Source organism: Corapipo altera, unplaced genomic scaffold (genome assembly GCF_003945725.1).
Source record: "Corapipo altera isolate COAL_440 unplaced genomic scaffold, ASM394572v1 201, whole genome shotgun sequence".
NCBI classification, from domain to species: domain Eukaryota; kingdom Metazoa; phylum Chordata; class Aves; order Passeriformes; family Pipridae; genus Corapipo; species Corapipo altera.
The window spans coordinates 1,801,114-1,818,233 of record NW_020884940.1 but is presented as its reverse complement, the minus strand read 5'-3'; the positions used below and the strand labels follow the sequence as shown (position 1 = coordinate 1,818,233).

General features: G+C 53.2%; 3 protein-coding genes across 5 annotated transcripts in view; all 3 read left to right on the top strand.

The window, feature by feature from the left end:
- The first annotated feature begins 2,591 nt into the window (after positions 1-2,591).
- On the top strand, positions 2,592-8,063 carry CNR2 (cannabinoid receptor 2). 2 transcript variants are annotated; one of them, XM_027661078.1, is made up of 2 exons: positions 2,592-2,705; positions 6,670-8,063. In XM_027661078.1, exon 2 carries the CDS (start codon positions 6,737-6,739, stop codon positions 7,784-7,786), a length of 1,050 nt encoding a protein of 349 aa, XP_027516879.1. In that variant the 5' UTR covers positions 2,592-2,705; positions 6,670-6,736; the 3' UTR covers positions 7,787-8,063. The 2 variants fall into 2 exon arrangements, with proteins under 2 accessions (XP_027516879.1, XP_027516880.1); XM_027661079.1 differs by lacking the exon at positions 2,592-2,705 and adding an exon at positions 5,615-6,352.
- A 1,416-nt stretch (positions 8,064-9,479) lies between these two features.
- On the top strand, positions 9,480-15,193 carry FUCA1 (alpha-L-fucosidase 1). The gene is made up of 8 exons (XM_027661076.1): positions 9,480-9,823; positions 10,587-10,721; positions 10,939-11,076; positions 11,686-11,791; positions 12,760-12,960; positions 13,473-13,663; positions 14,248-14,347; positions 14,950-15,193. Exons 1-8 carry the CDS (start codon positions 9,480-9,482, stop codon positions 15,091-15,093), a joined length of 1,359 nt encoding a protein of 452 aa, XP_027516877.1. The 3' UTR covers positions 15,094-15,193.
- A 657-nt stretch (positions 15,194-15,850) lies between these two features.
- Positions 15,851-17,120, top strand: part of HMGCL (3-hydroxy-3-methylglutaryl-CoA lyase) — a 6,169-nt gene continuing 4,899 nt past the window's right edge. Inside the window, exons 1-2 of one of the 2 annotated variants that reach the window (XM_027661085.1) lie at positions 15,851-15,948; positions 16,819-16,905. In XM_027661085.1, the coding sequence (XP_027516886.1) occupies positions 15,898-15,948; positions 16,819-16,905 (138 nt within the window). In that variant the 5' untranslated portion in view covers positions 15,851-15,897. Of the gene's footprint in view, positions 15,949-16,014; positions 16,183-16,818; positions 16,906-17,120 lie in introns of those variants that run through there. The other variant, XM_027661086.1, reaches the window with a different exon arrangement.

The window sequence follows — 17,120 nt, the reverse complement described above, 5'->3', positions numbered from 1 at the left end:
TCCTCCCACAAGGCATAGACACCCTTCCTGCCAGGGCTGGTGTCTGAGTGTCCCATCACATGAGCTGTGTCCCAACACAGCCCTGGGGTGTTCCCTCTGCTCTGCAGACAGAGACACCACTACTGAGCAACACCAAGCTCACAGTCCCTTTTCCCCAGTGCCTGCACAGCATTTCCTTGACCCTTTCCCCCAACACGCTGCAGGACCAGAGATGGCAGCTCACCAGACACAGCCCCAGCCCCTCCTGCACCCCAGGAAGATGGGCACCCAACAGCCAGACACCTCTGCAGCCAGGGCTACTACCTGTGCGAGGCCCACAAGGAAAGCATCCCTTCCCAAGGCCGTCTGCCCACTTGCCAGTTCTGCTCAGCCTTGGGAGGATCCAGTTCAGCTCCTGGCAGCAAGGCCAGGAATGCAAAGTGCTGCCAAGACTGCCCCAAAGAGCTCAGCAAACCCCTGCACCACTGCCTGTGCAACAGCTCAGTCACACCTGAATGTGCTTCTGGCTTAAATGCCATAAAACCAGGTACACTGAATTCAGGTAACGTCACCCAGCTGAGCCAGAGGCCACTGAAAGCCAATCCCCTCCCCAATTTCTGGTGTTCCTTCAGTTCCCAGCAGTTATGATTTGGCTGTGCTTCTGCTTGGGGCCAGCAGATAAAAAAAGGCAAAAGCAGAATGGGAGGGTAAAGCTGATCCCTGACCCCAGATGTTGACCCTGAGTGTTCCCAAAGCAGGGCTATTCCCACCTGGATTAGCTGCAACTGATGCCAAGGGGAAAAAAACCAAGCTAAATAAAAAGCCCTTACATTACAAGTCATCTTTAATGATTTTCCTTTACCCTGGCAGGACAATTTTTACCATAAATGAGACTCAAAATACAAACTTTTAACTCTGCTGCCATAATAATGTTTCTTTCCTGTAACACAGACTGCTGTGACACAACAGTTCTGCCTGCAGACAGAGGAAACTTGGGTCCATATTTCACAGAATCCTGCTAGATGTGAAGCTGTGTCAGAGCAGGGAATGGTTTGGGGCTGAGAGCTGCTTTTTGTACTCAGGAATAGTATAAAGCATCTTCCTGTTTCTCACTTGTTCCTTACGCTCTCGTAGTTGTTCCTGCAAAGGAAAATTTGTCAGTTTGTGGGAAGTGAAATGGAAGCCCTTATTTTTTGAGACCGAGCTGATAACCCACCTCTTCTCCTCCACTTACACAACAGCATGAGAGGCCTTTCACTGTTATTGTGGTTTCCACACACGAGATCCAGAGAGGGGCTTCCAAACCCGGCCAGCCCTGAGCAGCATCTAAAGGGTCAGGCAGATCCCTGCAGTGTCCAAGCGCCCTGGCGAGCTGGGAATCCCCTGTTCCCGGCCAGGGGCCGAGGGGAAGCGCTGGGTTCCCAATTCTGCCTCTTTTCTCAAGCCTTCACACGCCGATGCCCCGCTGCAGGTTTCCCTGGAGAGGGCAGCCGAGCATCGCTGACCGCCCGAGCTCCGGCTGCCGGGAACCCCCCCGGGCCACAAATAACGGCAGAGGGGAAAGAGGCACAGCAGGATTCGGAGAGCACGAGATGTAACTGCTGTTCAAAACCATCCCAGAATGGGGGAACTGGGATCCAAGCAGGAGGGAAGGCTGAGCTCCCGCCTGGAGAAGGCAGGTTGCTGGTGCTGAGAAGGGGCTGTGGGCTGGCTCTGTAGGGTGGCAGAGCAGGGTAAAGTGTGTCCAGGGGCCAAGGATCACGTCTTTGCTTTGCATCCTGCACTGTGTGTGCTCCCCACTGCAGCTTGGATGGTCTGTACACAACCATATGTGGCAAATTCCTCTGGGATTTGGGGCAAACTTGCCTCCACCCACCGACACAGCGACACTGTCCCTGCTGTCACCCAGCAGCTGTCCCTGCTTTCCAGCAGCACCAGCACAACCTGCCCACACCCAGCTCCAGGCAGCTGCTGCCCAGCCAAGGGGGGGAAGTGGTTATGGGAGGAAGGATGGCTGAGAGCAGGTAGAGCAGTGACTGCAGGCTCTGCAGCCCTGGGTCCATCCTCACCACAGGATTGTGTCACTGAAGACCTTTCCTTCCTCTTGCAAGAGAGAAAATCACCTCATTCCTCTGGCACTAGCTGAGTGTGTGCACAAAGCAGGGCCTTCCCCACTTTGGGGGGCACAGAGAGGTGAGGTTTGTGCTGTTAATGGGGCTGAAAGACAGTAGATTTCTGAGCTTGCCCTTAAACCTGCCCTGAAACAGCCAGGTATATGCAGACTTTTCCATGTCTGCCTCCTAGGCCTTTTCCTCTCCCTCCTCTTCCACTTCCCCAGAGAAATCAGAAGAGCCCCTTGACTGTCTCTTGCCTCAAACGCTGCAGGTACATGGAAGAATCAGATGGAGTGAGAGAATTATTTCAGCAAGCCAGGAGCGCTCGAGCGGTTGTGAGATGTGGCAGTAGCAGGCAGAAGAACACAACACCCAAGAGGGGAAGTGGGGAAGGAAAGAAAACCCGACACACATTCACAGAAAGAGCAAGAAAGCAGAGGGAGGACTCGCACTGATGGTTTTCCAGCCCGGGGGAATAAACCAGAGTGGTACAAGAAAGCCAACTGAAAGCAGAAGTGCGTGAGAGGAGAGGGAAGCAGCCTCTCCTCTCACAGCTGCACGGGCTGCCCTGGGAGCCAGAGGGATGGGAAGCCCCCGAGCAGCCGCGGGGAGGTGAGTGGTTTGCCTTTGCTGCCCCACAGCATCCGGCAGGGTCCTTTTTCTCACATCATCCCCGAGAGCCCGCGCAGGCTGGGGAGGCTCCGCGGCACAGAGAGATTCCTGGGGCTGCTCGGGATGAGCTGCGGCGTGTGGCAAAGGGGGGGAAATTGGTTTTTAGGACGAATTCTTTCTTAAGGAGAGGATGAAAGGTAAGTGCTTAATAGCAGGCTGTGGGGTAAGTCTTTACAGCTGATTTTTGGAAATATTAACGTTGGATCAGTTCATTAGGAACTATGGGGACGGGACGATGGGGAATGGCTTCATGCTGACAGGTTTAGACAGGATATTGGGAAGAAATCCTTCCCTGGGAGGGTGGGGAGGCCCTGGCACAGGTTGCCCAGAGAAGCTGTGGCTGCCCCATCCCTGGAAGTGTCCAAGGCCAGGCTGGAGGGGACTTGGAGCAACCTGGGCTGGTGGAAGGTGTCCCTGCCCATGGCAGGGGGTGGCACTGGATGAGCTTTAAGGTCCCTTCCAACCCAACCATTCCATGATTCTGTGTGTCACAGGTATTTCCAAAAGTCTCACAGGGAGGAGTGTGATGCTGAGCTCAGTGTTTACTCTGACTCTGTGCGTGGTGGTTTTGGTGGAGTGAGGGCAGCTCCGTTTTCCCCTGTTTTGTACCCAAACTGGCCCTCACAGCTGCTCTGCACCCACCCCATCCTGGGCTTCAAACACTGTCCCCCCCAGGCAGTCACACGTGGGCAGAGCTGGACTCTGGAAAGAAATAAAGCAAATGATCTTCAGTGTGACATTTGTGCCAGACAGGTCCTACAGCAGGGAGGGAATTCCACTCCCCAGTATTTGATGTGGTCAGAGGGACAGGCTGGGATGAACAGCTATTTCCAAAATAATGGAAAAACTTCTGCGACTAAAACAAGAAATCACAGATAAACCAAAATATTTGTAAAGCAGAAGGTATTTTGCTTTTTCAGCAAGTGAAATATCCAAGCATTTATGACAATTTTTGCAAAAATCATATTAGGGGATCATTTAAGACATTTTATTTTATCATAACGATACATCTCTCTGAAATTCTGAACATGAAATATTCAAGGCTTTCAGAGTGCTGCAGGCACAATGCACTGGCTGATTGCAGCAGGAAAACTTAATTTTACATTATCTAAGCAACTGGTATGTAACTTATTAATCACCAGGATGCTGTGATGGCTCTGTAAATGCAGGAGTGGAAGCAGGAATCGTGCTGCTGCATGAGAAGCACTGCAAGTCTGACAGCTGGAATCAATCCCAGCAATGCACTGAGAAGGAAAAGGACTTTTTCATTTGTAAATTTAATTTCCCCCAAAGCCAGTGGAGTTATTAGGCTGGAGTGAGTGGGCTCACAGCAGATCTAATGGAGTGGGAGGTTTCTTTGCTGCTCTGGGCAAAGTTTGCAGTCACTGGGGCTGTATCAGGAATATGTTGCATTCCCAAATGTCATTCCTGGATTCTGTTCCTAATAACTGGGCTCCTCATTTATTTGGGGTGTTGTTTCCTGGGGCTCTGCTGTTGGTGCTGGCACTGTCTGGGGGGGGTTCTCCATTGCAAGGGTGCTTTGTTTTGGCAAAATATTCCCCCCCCAGGAGATCCTGCTGGCAGGAGACACTGTGCCAGACAGAGTTATTCCTGTGCAGAAACCCAGGGAATCCACATTTGGCTCCTTCCAGGGCACCAGCCCCTCTGTGCCACAGCTCCTGAAGTGAAAGGAGGGTGAGAAGCCACTTTGCTCTTTGTTGCTGAGCTGAGCTGACAGCTGGGACTCCCTGGGCTCCTTGGGCTGGTTGCAGGGCTGGAATTCCCAGGGAGGTGGAGATGCTGCCCCTGGAAAGGGGTTTTCCACCCTGGATGTGGGATTTGCCTGGTGAAGGATGCTGCAGATCAGCTCTCCCCAGATACAGGCTGGAGTGTTTCCCAGGAGCTGAGCTGTGCAGGAGGCAGGGGGCATGAACAAAGGAGCTCATCTGGTGAGAGGGAAATGTCCCCTGGGCATGAAAAAGCAGCTTTTTGTCCAAAAAAAAGCAAACAAAAAAGGGGGACAGGCAGTGCAGGAGTTATTTACCACTATAACCAAATTCTCTCCCCAAGCAATGTCAGGGATGGCATTTTGCTGCCTTCAGTCTCTTGCCCAGTGTTCAGCAGTTTTCAAGCTCCTAAGAAAGTTAGCTGGATATTGCACAACTTCAGATTAGAGGATTTATGATGGCCCTGGGAATGCTGGCTGCAGGTAAGGGATGCCAAGGTGATGCTGGAGTCTGCTCAATTAAGGGATGTCTTGATCTGGATGCTGGAGTTTGACTGGGGAGGTTTGGATACTCGAGGCAGTTGTTACCCTGGTGGTCCCTGGTGAGCCCTGTGATATGAAAAGTCCATCTGTCTGCTAAAATCCACCTCTCTCTGGAGGGAGGGATGTTGTCAGGTTTAATAACAGCAGTTGGTAATTCCTGCTGCCCGTGTCGTGTTCCTGTGAAGAGCTGCAGGAAACGAGAGCTCTGAGATCTGAGTGCAGCATCCCCAGTCCTGTTACCCCATGCCAGGGCCTGATGTAAGAGGAGAGAGACTTGCTGCAACGCTGAGCCACATGTCAGCCAAAGTCCAGGACTCCTCCAGCCTGACATGCCAAGAAATCCAGTTCAGGATAGACCTGCTCTGCCTGTAACACGCACCAAACGTCCTGGAGCAGCCAATATTCCAGCCCCACAGGCAGCAGGAGTGGAGTGTGGGGCTCAGGCTCTTCTCCAAGACCTCCTGGGCAGCATGTCAAGTACTGAGAAGCTCGAGGGTATTTTGCAACTGCTGCAAACAACAGAACCGGGGATGAGTGTCAGGGAGATCAGTGGGGAAGGAAGTCACGGGGTCAGGTATAAAATACGTGTCAGATGTTGTGGATGGAGGCTTGTTGGTCAGTGCTGGCTGTTGTCACCTCTACAAACAGCTGCTGCCTTTGCTGGATTTCCCAAAACAGGCAGAGAAACCACGGGTGGTGGATTACAGGTGGCTGGAGCCCCCAGCCCAGCAGCTCAGCCCCTGTCCTGCTCCCCAGGGAGCTGTGGCTGTCACAGTCCCGGCTGTGCCTCACGTGTTTGGCACATTGCCCCTTTCAAAAAAGAGCTGAGGGGAAGGAGAGATAGTGACTTGTTTGTTCTGGGGAAAAGGTAATGCTGTCAGGTCAGTGCTCTCCTCCAGCAGTGGGAACTCATGGTCCCATTGCCTGGATAAAGAATCCTGGACATTCAAAGCCAGGCAGATGCTCTCTAGAATGGAGTCCTGTCCTGTGGGACTTTCCAGCAGATGCTTGGCACTTGGAACACATCATCTTGCTGTAAATCAGGCAGGTTTAGTGTATCCCAGAGCTGCCTCTTCACCTGCTCTCTGTAGCCTTTGTTCCCTGTAACCTGGGGCAGCACAACTGAGCCCTCAGTGGAAGTGCACTTGGTTTAAACACCAGTGTAACCCACAGCAAGGATGGGAGAAAACAACCTGAAGGACAAGCCCCTCAGTGTGACGAAGATGAAAGGGGTTAAATGCATCGAGCTGCAGAAGTGGAGAGAAAAACCCAACTCTGCTGCCACAGAGTGCCCTGAGCAGTGAATCCTGGAGGGCTGGTGAGAACTGGCCCAGGATCTGTGCAATTCCCAGTGTTGCTGCTTCCCTCTTGTGGTGAGGAACCAGGACGGGAATGGATGTGGTGCAGACGTGGTACCCGTGGGCTGTGACAGATGGGGCTCAGCTACATCACCAGACAAAGCCTGGATCTCTGCTGGGAAAGGGTGGAAGTTTGCTCCAGCATTTGGGCTGTGGGCCTGAAAATAGGTCCCCATGGGCTATTTTCCTTTTGCTCGCTTCCCTCTAAAGGGGGGGATGTGTCTGGATTGAATTTATTGCCTGTTGTGTAAGTCCTCTTCCCCTCTACCTTTTTCAGAGCATCTGAGGAAGAGCAGAAGGAAGCAGGAAGGCTCTCTGTGAGCTCCTAGCTCCAGTTAACAACCATGGATATTTGTAAGACACCTGAAAACGCCTCCAAGTGCAGCGGGAGCACCATGGAGTGCTTCATGGTGCTCAGCACACAGGCACAGAAGATAAGCATTGCCACCCTGTGCTGCCTCTTTGGGACACTGTGTGTTTTCGAGAACTCCTTGGTGCTCTACTTGATCTTCTCTTCCCCCAGGACCAGGAAAAAGCCTTCCTACATCTTCATCAGCAGCCTGGCCCTTGCTGACATCCTGGCCAGCATCACCTTTGTCTGCAGCTTTGTGAACTTCCACGTGTTCAACGGAACTGGTTTCTCCAAGGAGGCGTTCCTGCTGCAGCTGGGAGGGGTGAACACCTCCTTCTCTGCCTCCCTCAGCAGCCTGCTGCTCACAGCCCTGGACCGCTACGTCTCCATCAGCCGGCCCTCCGAGTACAAGCTCCTGATGACGAGGAGAAGAGCCTGGATAGCCCTGGGAGTGCTCTGGGCCACCTGCGCCGCCGTGGCTTCCCTGCCCCTCCTGGGCTGGAACTGCTGCACGCTGGACTCCTCCTGCTCCGAGCTGTTCCCCTTCGTGGACGACAACTACCTGTCGGGCTGGGTGTGCCTCACCCTGCTCCTGCTGGGCTGCATCGTCTACGCCTACGCCCACGTGCTGTGGAGGGCCCGCCAGCACGTGGCCTACATGGAGCAGCACCAGGCACAGGCCGGGAAGCAGAGCACCCGCATGAGGATGGACGTGAGGCTGGCCAAGACCCTGGTCATGGTGCTGGCTGTCCTCGTGCTCTGCTGGTCCCCCGTCCTCGTGCTCATGATCTACAGCGTCTTCTCCAGGCTGAGCGACCGCCTGCGCAAGGTGTTCGCCTTCTGCAGCACCCTCTGCCTGCTCAACTCCATGGTGAACCCCGTCATTTACGCCCTGCGGAGCAAGGAGCTGAATTCCTCCCTGAGGAGGGTGTTTTCTCACTTCAGGAGGCAGCTGAAGGCCCCTGAGGAGAGCCCGGAGGCCGAGAGCACCCACAGGTCCTCCGTGGTAGAGACCGTCTGCGAGGAGGCGCACGTGACGTAGGGAGGCATCCGTGGGAGACCCGTGAACTCAGGCTGGCAGAAACAGCCTGGATCACTTTCCTGTTTCTTTTCTCTTCTGATGGAGGACCTGGGAGATGAGGATCAGCTGCCTGCCATGGAGACAGCTCCCACTGATATTGTCCTTCAATGCTGGGACATGAAGCGCACGGACTTTGCCCTCAGGCACGTGGTGGGATTGTTGGGGTGTCCTGTGCAGGAGCTGGACTTGATGATCCTTGTTGGTCCCTTCCAACCCAGAATATTCCATGATTCTGTGATTCTACCACCTCCTGCCAGGGGAGGTTCAGGTTGGACATCAGGAGGAATTTCTTCACTGGAAGGGTTAAACACTGGAAGGGGCTGCCCAGGGAGGTGGTGGAGTCTCCATCCCTGGACGTGGCCAAGGAACACTGGACGTGGCACTCAGTGCTCTGGGCTGGGTGACGAGGTGGGGATTGGTCAAAGATTGGACTCAGTGATCTTGGAAGTCTTTTCCCATCTAAATGATTCTGTGATTCTATAACTTACACAGGCAGCCAGTCCCCAGGCTGCAGAGTTACCAGTGCCAGCCACGAGACAGTGGATAAAACCATGTCCCAGAACAGCAGATCCTAATATTTTATGACAATTCCCCCTGCCTGTCCACCAGTAATCCCCAATGTGTTTTTATCACATTCAGTGGTGTCTTCCTTACACTCCTTAACACAGAGGCAACATCAAGTAAAACCCTCCACAGACCTTCAAGTTCTCCAGAAATCCCCAGGGATCACATAATCTCTCTAAACCCCTTCACTGGGCACAGGCAGAGCTGTGCCAGCACCATCAGCAGAGTGCTGAGAGCACATGAGGCAGAGGTGCATCTATTTATACCAGACTCTGGGGGTTGTGTGTGTGCAGCACAGTGACAAAAAAAGTCCTCATGTCCTGGCAAAGGTGAACAACAGAGACAACACAAAGTCCTGATGAGCTCCCACTGGCAGGGAATGCCTGGCTGGATCCCACAGGAGCAGGATGGCAGCAGCAGGAGGTACCTTGGCTCTTCCTAGGAAAGGTGCAGATGGTTCCTCTGGACTTGCAGACAGCCTTGGCCAATTGTGTCTCACAGCATTTGGGACCATGTTGGTTTTAGCATCCAATCATGGAAAACTAGAATGTTCTTACTGTGGTTTATGGACTCAGCCATAGCTGGGGCAGACAGGACCCTGCAGGTACCACATTTCTTCCAGCAAATTCCAGGAGAGCTGACCTAACCACACAGTGTTTGGTGGATGTTACGTGATTAAACATTACAGCCACTTCTCATGTTTTATTTCTGTTTCTTCCCTGGTGCATAAACACCTCCAGTTGACAAGGCCGTTCACTCAGATTTAACACAGGCAGGTTTAGCCAGTTCGAATAAACGAGGGAAGTGCTCCGTGACTCTGGCAAAACCTGGGGAACGTGGGAACTTACAGGCGGCCTGGCAAGACAGGAGCAGGGGGCATGGCGCTAACCAAGGGGGACGCGGTTGCAGCACCGAGGCCGCCAGAGCTCCAGAAGCATTTGGCGTGACCCTGGGGGATGTTCCTGCGCGGGGCTAAGGGTTGGATCGGGCATCCCTGAGGGAATGTCGCGGACCGCAGCCTCGAACCCGCGGCCCCGCGGTCCCGCCGTTGCCCCGGTCCCCACGGCGTCGGCCGTGACGTCACGGGGCCATGGCGGCGGGCGCGGTGCTGTGCGTGGCGGCCGCGCTCGGGCCGTGCCTGGCGGCCCCGCCGTACCGCCCCGACTGGGGCAGCCTGGACGCGCGCCCGCTGCCGGCCTGGTTCGACCGCGCCAAGGTCGGCGTGTTCGTGCACTGGGGGGTGTTCTCGGTGCCCGCCTGGGGCTCCGAGTGGTTCTGGTGGCACTGGCAGGGCCAGCGCAATGCCGCCTACGAGCGCTTCGTGCGGACCCGGTTCCCGCCCGGCACCTCTTACGCCGAGTTCGCCCCCCATTTCACGGCCTACGACTTCCAGCCCCGGCAGTGGGCAGAGCTCTTCTGGCGGGCAGGGGCCAGGTCGGCGGCTGGGGCTGGCTGGGGTGGGGTCCCTGAGGGGCTGGGGAGGGTCTGAGGGTTCCTGAGGGGACAGGAGGTCCCTGAGGGAATGAGTGCCATGGCCAGGGGTTCCTGAGGGGCTGGGGAGAGTCTGAGGGTCCCTGAGGGGAAAGGGGGTCCCTGAGGGGATGGGTGGTGGATCTGGAGGTCCCTGAGAGAACAGGGGGTCCCTGAGGGAACAGGATGGGGTCTGAGGGTCCCTGAGGGGATGGGGAGGGTCTGGGGGTCTCTGAGGTGATGAGGGGGTCCCTGAGGGAATAAGTACCATGGCCATGAGTCCCTGAGGGGATGGGAGGGTCTGGGCATCCCTGGGGGTATAGAGGAGCCATTTCTGGGAATGTCTGAGGGTTGGAGGTCCGTGGTGACCAAGTAGAGAGGGGACCCATGTCTGGGGGTCCCTGAGTCCCTGGAGAGGCCCAGAGAGGATGGGGGCACTGTGCCTGGGGCCCCCAAGAGGCTGCAGGGGTCCCTGAGGGGATGGGTCAATGCCCAGAGTGCTGAGGAGATGACTGGTCTTGCTGCTTCCTAAGTCTCGATTGTTCATTCTTCTCCAGCATTAAAATCCACTTAAAACCTCTGTTATTCTTGTAGTTGCTTCTAAATTTGAAGGGTGGTGGCAGAGGGCTCCTCGCAGTGTGGTTATCCAGTCCCTGGCTTGTTTAGTGACTGTGGAATACCTCAGCTGTCCCCTTGCCATCCTGATCAAAACCTTTTTTCCCCTCAGGTACGTGGTCCTGACCACAAAGCACCATGAAGGCTTCACCAACTGGGGGTCGCCCAGGTCCTGGAACTGGAATTCTGTGGATGTAGGGCCCCACCGAGACCTCGTAGGAGAGCTGGGAGAAGCCCTCAGGGAGAGGTATGGCACTGCCAAACTGCTGTTCTGTCAGCTGAATCAGTTGTTTGGGTTTTTTTTTTTTTGCATAATACTGCAGTGAATCCTCCTGGCTGTGCTGACAAACAGCAGAAAATGATGAGTTTAGTATGAAAAACCTAGTGCTTGCAAATAATGAAATAATAATGCCAGTGGTTCTTAATCCCCACTGGAGCCTAACTCTTCCCTCTGTTTCCTTCAGGAACCTACGCTATGGGCTGTATCACTCCCTCATGGAGTGGTTTAACCCACTCTATCTTGCTGACAAAAAAAATGGCTTCAAGACCCAGAACTTTGTTATAAAGAAGATGATGCCAGAACTTCATGATCTCGTGTTAAAGTAAGAGCTACAGCCAGTTCAGAACCGTGAGCACTTCCTGGTTCCAGAGAAGAGAATGTTAATTTTTGCCAAGGCATATCTCATTACTAACCATTAGAAAATGGGTTCACATTTGTCCTGTGAACAGTCTAATCTGTAGAATAAGGTAGGGATAAATTTTTCATGGAAAAACAGTTCCCTTTAATCCTGCCTTTGTGCAGGGTGGCTGGAAGTGGAGCAACCTGCCTGGTATTTGTAGAGCAGAAGAGTGATTTCACTGTGGATTTACATCCTTGCCTTGCTTCCCCTTTCTGACAAAAATACCAGGCTTGGGCACATGTTGCTCAGAAAGGCTGTTGTCCCAGCTCGAGAGTGTGCCTCAGAATTGCCTTTGAGATGCCAAATTCTGGTTTTTTGGAAGAACTGCATCCTCTCTTGAGCTGTGGATCAACACATCGTTCTTTGCTGCTGCAACAACCTCCCTTAGAGCTTTGTGTGAAGCAGAAAGCGAAACAAAACCTCCTGGTGGTGTCAGGCAGTGGGAAGGGGAAGTAAAATGATGTCAGATACAGGAAACACAGTGTGGCAGGAGAAAATGAGCCGTTTTGAGATAACATTTATCTCTCTTAGATACAAACCAGACTTGATCTGGTCGGATGGAGACTGGGAAGCTCCAGATTCGTACTGGAATTCCACCTCTTTCCTTGCCTGGCTCTATAACGACAGTCCCGTCAAGGTACCAGTGTCTGCTGTCCCTCCTCGTGTGGGTGTGGGAGGTCTGGCAGCAGAGAGATGTGTGATAACACCAAAAACCCGCCTGGCAGATGCCAAATGTGTTTTATTCTTCCACAAAACCCAAGAAGGCCCCACAGTGCTCCTGTGAGGAGCAACACTGTCCTTTGTAGCACTACCTGAGAGAACAGAGAGGGGCTCTCCCAGAGAGGGGCTCAGCCTTCTCAGGAGGATTCTCTCTTTCAATACACAGGGAATTTTAATTTTAGGTGTTTACCTCCTCACTTGGACGCCTTTGCTGGCTTGGGGGGTGGTGATTGCAGGTGGGACAATCCAAGACAAAGCGTTCTCTGCCCTGAGCTGAGTGTTGTTGCCGTGGGATTTAGGTGTTGAAAAAAATCTCCGGAGCAGTTAATTAGGGGTGAGATAAGAAAGGGTTTATTTGCCAAGGCAGAAGATGTTACAAGACACGCACAGGTGCCCCTGTGCCCGAGAGGTTACATTTTATAACACCATCCATCCAATCCCAGATGTGTCCACCCTGTGGCCTTTGCTCTGGACCGCCCCATGTCCACCCCCTGAAAATGGGTCTGGGGTGTATTTCAGGACCCCTCATTCATCCCCTTCATCATCATCAGAGCACAAAGGGTACATAGTTACCTAATTCTTGACCATATTCTGTGGTTTAGGCCCAGATATGCTGTTCTGTCAACTGTCTAGGCCTTGCCTTGACAAAAGACTAAACATTTCTATTGGATTCAGGAGTAGGGCTGATATAGGGAGCATAGAATGGGGTAAGAGGGTTAAGGAATGTGTAAACAAGGGTGCTACAGGGAAAGGGACAAGGGACAAAGAAGGGAAGGGTTTCTGCTTTTAAAACCTACTTCCACTACTTATAAAACTTACAAGTCTTACAAATATTAGAAAAATAAAAAACCATTAGGGGCTTAAGGCATCAGTGTGTTCCCTCAGGACAGCGTCGTCGTTAACGACCGGTGGTGTAACCACTGCTCCTGCCGGCACGGAGGGTTCTACAACTGTGCTGACAAATACAAGCCAGGCACTCTGCCAGCTCACAAGTGGGAGATGTGCTCCTCCATTGACAAGCTGTCCTGGGGCTACCGGAGCAACATGAGCATCGCTGAGGTCATGGATGAAGCAAGTATCATTGAGGTGAGGAAGCTGAAATCGTAACAGATGTGGGGGAAAAACTGAGAACTAGAGGTTCCCTACATCCCCCTACTTGCCAAAAGAGTTGTCGTGTGTTCCATGCACTCAGGCTGGAGTTAAGGAGCAGTTGATGAGTGCCATCATTCATATTTAGATACAGTGATATTCTAAATAAGATCTGGTCTATAACGGGAAAATAATATATTTCATGGGAAATATTTTCAGATATGCTAGATATTTTTATTCCAACTTGTAACATTATTTCATGATCTGAAGGCAATCATACTTTAATCAAACCAATTTCCAGAGCTGATTATGCCTTGAACAGGCTGGGCTGTGTAAATACTGCCCTTCATTTAATCTACTGAGCCATTAGCTCAAGTGTCATAGATGATTGAATTGCTGTGAGAAAGAAGCAGCATGGGGCAGGAGAAAAGAAACACCAGAACAAAAGGTGTTTCTGTGTTCTCAGAGGTGAAGATGTGCAGCTTGTTACCTTGGTTTGCCTGCCACAGGAGCTGGTGCAGACTGTGAGCTTGGGAGGCAACTACCTTCTCAACGTGGGACCTACCAAAGAAGGGGTGATTGTCCCCATCTTCCAAGAAAGACTCCTGGCCCTTGGGAGGTGGCTGGACACCAATGGGGAGGCAATTTATGAATCCCAGCCTTGGAGAGTGCAGAGGGAGAACAGCACAGACACAGTCTGGTAAGGATTCTGCTGCTCAGCACCATCTGGGCTGGGACTTCCACAGCTGACATTTATTTCTTATTTGTTCTTAAATTTGGCACACTCTGAACTGTTACCATCAGGTGCACATGGTGTTTAGGTAATACCCTACAGCTGGAACATTCAGTTACTGCCCCAGGCTGTTACCTAAGGAATATCTTGCTTGAAAGAAGAGAACACAAATTAGGGCGTCACCCATCTTGCTTGAATTGTTAAAAAACAACCCTTCCTTTAAAAAAAAATGTCAGGACTGCTTTAGGCAGTGGTTCTGGCCAGAAATCTCTACAAACTGGAGTTGTTTTTTGTTTGCTCAAGAGTGTTCAGTGTGGAAATGCAGAGCAGTGGTGGGGATGAGGCTGAGCCCAGGACACGTTCACAGATGACGTTTGCACACATGGACTTTGTTTGGGTTTCATCAGCCAGCACTGACGGGTGGGTCCAAAGTGACAGGGTTTGGAATGAGGGGAAAGCAGGTGACCCCTGTGTGGTGACAGGTGAGCTGGTGTTCTCGTGCCTGGCGCTGCCATGGGGCTCCTGACCCTGCTGGACTCCCTGTCCCACAGGTACACCTCCAAGGGACAGGTCGTCTATGCCATCTTCCTGCTCTGGCCTCGGGACAGCGTTTTGAAGCTCTGCTCGCCCATTCCATGCCCAGCCACACAAGTAAGGAACCTGAAAAATATATAACGCACACTGAGAGCACATTTTGGGTGTTTTATAGGCTGGGAAGGGCCAATCTGGCTTCATTTGGGAACTGGGGAGAGCGGAAGAGTTGTGTGCTCTGGCCTCCCTCCAGATCCTTGCAGCATCCCGGGCTATTCCTTGGTTCACTGAACATGGAATATTGGACAGGAGTTGCCAGGACAGGCTCATAGCTGCCTTGGAAGAGGCAGATTATTCTTCCCTGGAATCTTCTGGTCCTGCTGATGCAGGGAGGGGAAATAAATAAATATCCAGCCTCACCCAGGGATGGCTGTTCCTGCACCTCAGCCCGTGCTCAGGGGCACTGACCTGCTCATGGCAAGTGTCACCCTGACGCAAATGCTCCAGTGCCCTTTGCTCTAAACAAACAGAGGCGAAGCCTCAGTAACAAACAAACCCACAAACAACCAACAAACATCAAATGTTTGGCCTCAAAACATCCCGAGTGTCACCTCCTGTGCCCTGTGAATGGCGGGTGGGGATGAATGGGAGATGCTCTGGGGTGTGCAAAGGGGGCCTGTGTGAGCTCCAGCTGATTGATTGTCCCCTGCCCTCCTCTGCAGGTGACCATGCTGGGATATGCAGGGACTCTGAAGTGGAAGGAAGAAACCCCAGGGAAAGGGCTGCTCATCACCCTGCCCTACATGCTGCCATCTCCTCTCCCCCCTCAGTCTGGCTGGGCCCTGAAGCTCGAGGGTGTGTTGTGACAGCTGTGGGATGGGCACAGCATCTCCCAGGGCCTTTCTTTTTGACTGAATCCAAGAGGATTTTTCATTTATTGTTGAATAAATAACGTTTCACTTAAGAGAAGGTCTCCTCTAATCCCTTCTGCCTTGTATTCCTTTGGTGTTGATTGGAACAGTTGTGATCACCTGCTTTCATCACAAATAAATGCAACAGAAGAGATCTACACAAACCCCATAATCTAATACAAATCTGTCCACAAACTTTTATTTATATCCTGTGGGGACAGCTACAAGGAGAAGAGGTTTTGTTCTTAGTGAATTGAAGAGAAGCCACTGTTCTGAGCTGAACTTCTGCTGTTTGAGTGAGAGCAGATTTCCAGCGTGGATGTTGAACTTCTCCAAAGAGGGCTGAACTTTCTGTCCTCACCAGGGCCTGTGTTTCTGCAGCCCGGGTGGATGTGGAGGACCCACAACGCTGCAAACAGGCTTTGTTTTGTTACTGTCCCACCCAGCACAGGCCAAAGCTGCCAGAACAGAGCCCCTGGGCTGTTTCTCAATGGACAAACATCCTGACCGCCTGCCAGGAGTCCCTCACAGGAGCATCACCCGGCCCCGGGATGACGCCGTTAGACACCGAAAAGGGACAAAAGAGCCACGGCCGCTTTGCCTCTTAACCCCATCACGCCGGTAACCTCTGTCGCAGCGCGGGGGCCCGTCCAAAACAAACAGCGCCGTGTTTACTCAGCGCCCGGGCCGCCGGATAAACCCATCCTATAAGTGCGCCGGATAAACCCATCCCGGGCAGTGCCGGGGCCAGAGCGAAACATGCCGCAGTACGACACGACGGGAGCGCCCAGGGACGGCGCCTGGGCACAGGTAGGGGCTGGGGACGGAGGGGATGAGGGGACGGAGGGGATGAGGGGACGGAGGGGATGAGGGATGAACGACGCGCAGGGTCCGAGCCCCGGCTCCGCTTCGGGCTCCACGTGGTCGGCGCGGCCACGTGACCGCCCGTGTCACGTGCGGGGGGCGGGCGCGGTCACGTGATCGCGGTCGGACATGGCGGCGGCGCGGCGGCTGCTCCCGCGCTGGGCGGGATCGCTGCGGCCCGTGAGGGGGAACGGGGGGACCGAGGGGCCGGGGGGAGCGGGCCGAGGGAGCAGCGGGGCCGGGGAACGCTCGGGGCTGGTGAGGGGGAACGGGGGGACCGAGGGGCCGGGCCGAGGGAGCATCGGGGCCAGGGAACGCTCGGGGCCGGTGAGGGGGGACCGGGACACCCGGGGGGGATTGAGGGGTCCAAGGGACCGGGGGGCACCGGGATGTGGGAGATCGAGGCCGGTGATTCAAAAAAATCAAATTTAGCATGATGCTGTTAAGCCAGCATTCCTTTAATACGCCGTCGGGGTAGTGTCGGGATAGCTCCTCCATAAACACCCCACTGAAACAAGGATTTTGCGAGCTTTTATACACTTTAACACGTCAAGCCCCTCCTTGACAGTCAGTCATTTAATCCTTACAAGGCATCAACATTAACCTTCAGTTAAAGATAACTTAGACTTCTTTTACTTAAACAACCTTTGAAATAGTTTTGTATTTTATTGCTACGAGACACCAACATCAATCTTTGGTTAAAGACAACCTTTGATTGGTTTAGCTTTCTAGAGTGTATTTTCATATCTTGCTGTGGGTGGGGGTGAGCGGGCTGGGGGGCTCCGGGGTCCCTGCTGACTCTGCCCTCTGTGCCAGGTGAGCACGGTGGGGACGCTGGGGACGTTCCCAAAGCGGGTGAAGGTGGTGGAGGTGGGACCCCGCGACGGGCTCCAGAACGAGAAGGTACAGGGGGGGCTCCTGACAGCTCAACCTCAACCCTGCCCAGCCCCTCAACCCCTCCCTGGGGGGGGTCTGGAATCAAATACCCCAAATGTGCCACTCTGCCCACCAGCAGGGCTTTTCCTTCTTCATTTTCTTTTTTTTCTTCTTCTTTTTTTTCTTCTTCTTTTTTTCTTCTTCTTTTTTTCTTCTTCTTTTTTTCTTCTTCTTTTTTTTCT